This window comes from Pundamilia nyererei, unplaced genomic scaffold, assembly GCF_000239375.1.
Source record: "Pundamilia nyererei isolate P.nyererei 1_Seehausen unplaced genomic scaffold, PunNye1.0 scaffold00180, whole genome shotgun sequence".
Taxonomy (NCBI): domain Eukaryota; kingdom Metazoa; phylum Chordata; class Actinopteri; order Cichliformes; family Cichlidae; genus Pundamilia; species Pundamilia nyererei.
In genome coordinates, this window is record NW_005187581.1 from 5,713 (window position 1) to 7,540 (window position 1,828).

At 41.6% G+C, this 1,828-nt stretch overlaps 1 protein-coding gene across 1 annotated transcript in view; it reads left to right on the plus strand.

The window, feature by feature from the left end:
* LOC102203583 (UDP-glucuronosyltransferase 2C1-like) overlaps nucleotides 1-1,828 on the plus strand; it is a 4,742-nt gene that overhangs the window by 1,403 nt on the left and 1,511 nt on the right. The window contains exons 2-4 of the mRNA XM_013914240.1: nucleotides 261-513; nucleotides 601-1,314; nucleotides 1,483-1,823. Of these exons, the coding sequence (XP_013769694.1) occupies nucleotides 261-513; nucleotides 601-1,314; nucleotides 1,483-1,823 (1,308 nt within the window). The remainder of the gene's footprint in view (nucleotides 1-260; nucleotides 514-600; nucleotides 1,315-1,482; nucleotides 1,824-1,828) is intronic.

A 1,828-nucleotide genomic window follows, 5' to 3' on the forward strand; every position in this document is an offset into this window, starting at 1 on the left:
ATGTAGAGAGCAAGGATTCCTTTAGTTAAACTGCTGACGATAGGTAAGGAAAAATTTGAATGGAATCTTGCTGCAGTATGTATACTGTCGTTTGTCATACAAGTATATGAAATCATTCCAAGTTTGAACATATAAGACTACCTGTACTTGAATGTCAGGCAGCGAGAAGTCTGTTATGAGTAAGGGGATCATTATTTGCTTTGGTCTGTTACAGAAGCAATGCCGTCATTTTGTGCCTGTGGGATGCTCATTTTCCTCAGTCTTTTCCTTATTTCATTTACACCACATTGCAATAGAGGAAACATTCTTGTGGTTCCTGTAGATGGCAGCCACTGGGTCAATCTGAAAATCCTTCTCGAAGAACTTCATGCCAGGGGACACAACCTCACTGTGATCAGGCCGTCTACCAGCTGGTACATCTCTGAAAAGTCTGATCTTTACACATCCATTACAATTGAAATGGATGAAGATCTTGAGCATTTTTTAGATGGGTCCATAGAGGAATACATCAGGGTATGTGACATCTTTGGCTCCATTTGATGGGGAAATTAAGTAATTTGTGTGTGATAAACATGTTTTAAACACTCTTTCCATTTTTAGATGCAAAGAGAGCGAGCTTCACTGCTGAATTCCTTCAAATGTATAAAAAAATCCCTCTCTATGATTTTTCAATTCCATTCATTGTGGTCTGAGTTCATAAATCAAATCCTTGATGATCAAAATATGGTGAAAATATTAGTAGTTTCCCAGTATGATCTGCTTCTAACTGATCCTGCCATGCCATCAGGGGCTGTTCTAGCCAAATATCTCAAACTTCCATTAGTACTTTATGTACACTGGATCCCTAGAGGGGAAGGCCACTTTGTGTTGACCCCTTCGCCACTCTCGTATATCCCGGTGCTAGGATCTGGTTTAACAGACCAAATGAGCTTTATCCAGAGGATCAAAAATAAAATTTTCTATATCTTTACCTTGTTCCAGCAGAACTTTATTTTTCTGCCAATCTATGATGACATGTGTAATAAGTATATTGAGGGTGGATGTGATGTCATCTCAGTACTACAGGAAGCAGACATTTGGTTGATCAGATCAGATTTTGTGTTCGAGTTCCCTCGCCCCACTATGCCAAACATAGACTATATAGCAGGATTTCAGTGCAAACCAGCTCGGCCTCTGCCAGCAGAGCTGGAGGAGTTTGTTCAGAGTGCCGGGAAGCATGGAGTCATCATCATGAGCCTGGGAACTTATGTCGATGCTTTGCCCAAAGAGGTTACAGATGAAATCACCAGTGCCTTTGCCGAGATGCCCCAGAAGGTAACAAAATGCTGCAGGCTTTGTTTTGTCTCTTAATTGCACAGGTTAACACTATGCTTATGTAACAGAATGATTCTTCTTGTCAAGTTGCCTCTTCATGTAGAAAGATAAGTGCTCTTACTCAACATTGTGAGCTGAAATGTATTTTTTTTTTGTTTTTCTGTTCAGGTGATCTGGAAGCATAAAGGAGACCCACCCTCTACACTGGGAAACAACACACTAATAGTCGACTGGATGCCACAGAAAGATCTTCTGGGTCATCCACAGACCAAAGTCTTTGTAGCCCATGGAGGAACTAATGGTGTCCAGGAGACCATTTACTATGGGGTCCCTGTGCTCGGCATACCCTTGTTCTTCAACCAGTATGACAACCTTCTACGACTGCAGGAGAGAGGAGCTGGAAAGATTATTCAGCTGGCTGATGTTAATGGCCACAGTTTTGAGCAAGGCCTTAAGGAAGTGATCCACCAAGAGAGCTACAGGCAGAACATTCAAAGACTGTCACGTTTGCACA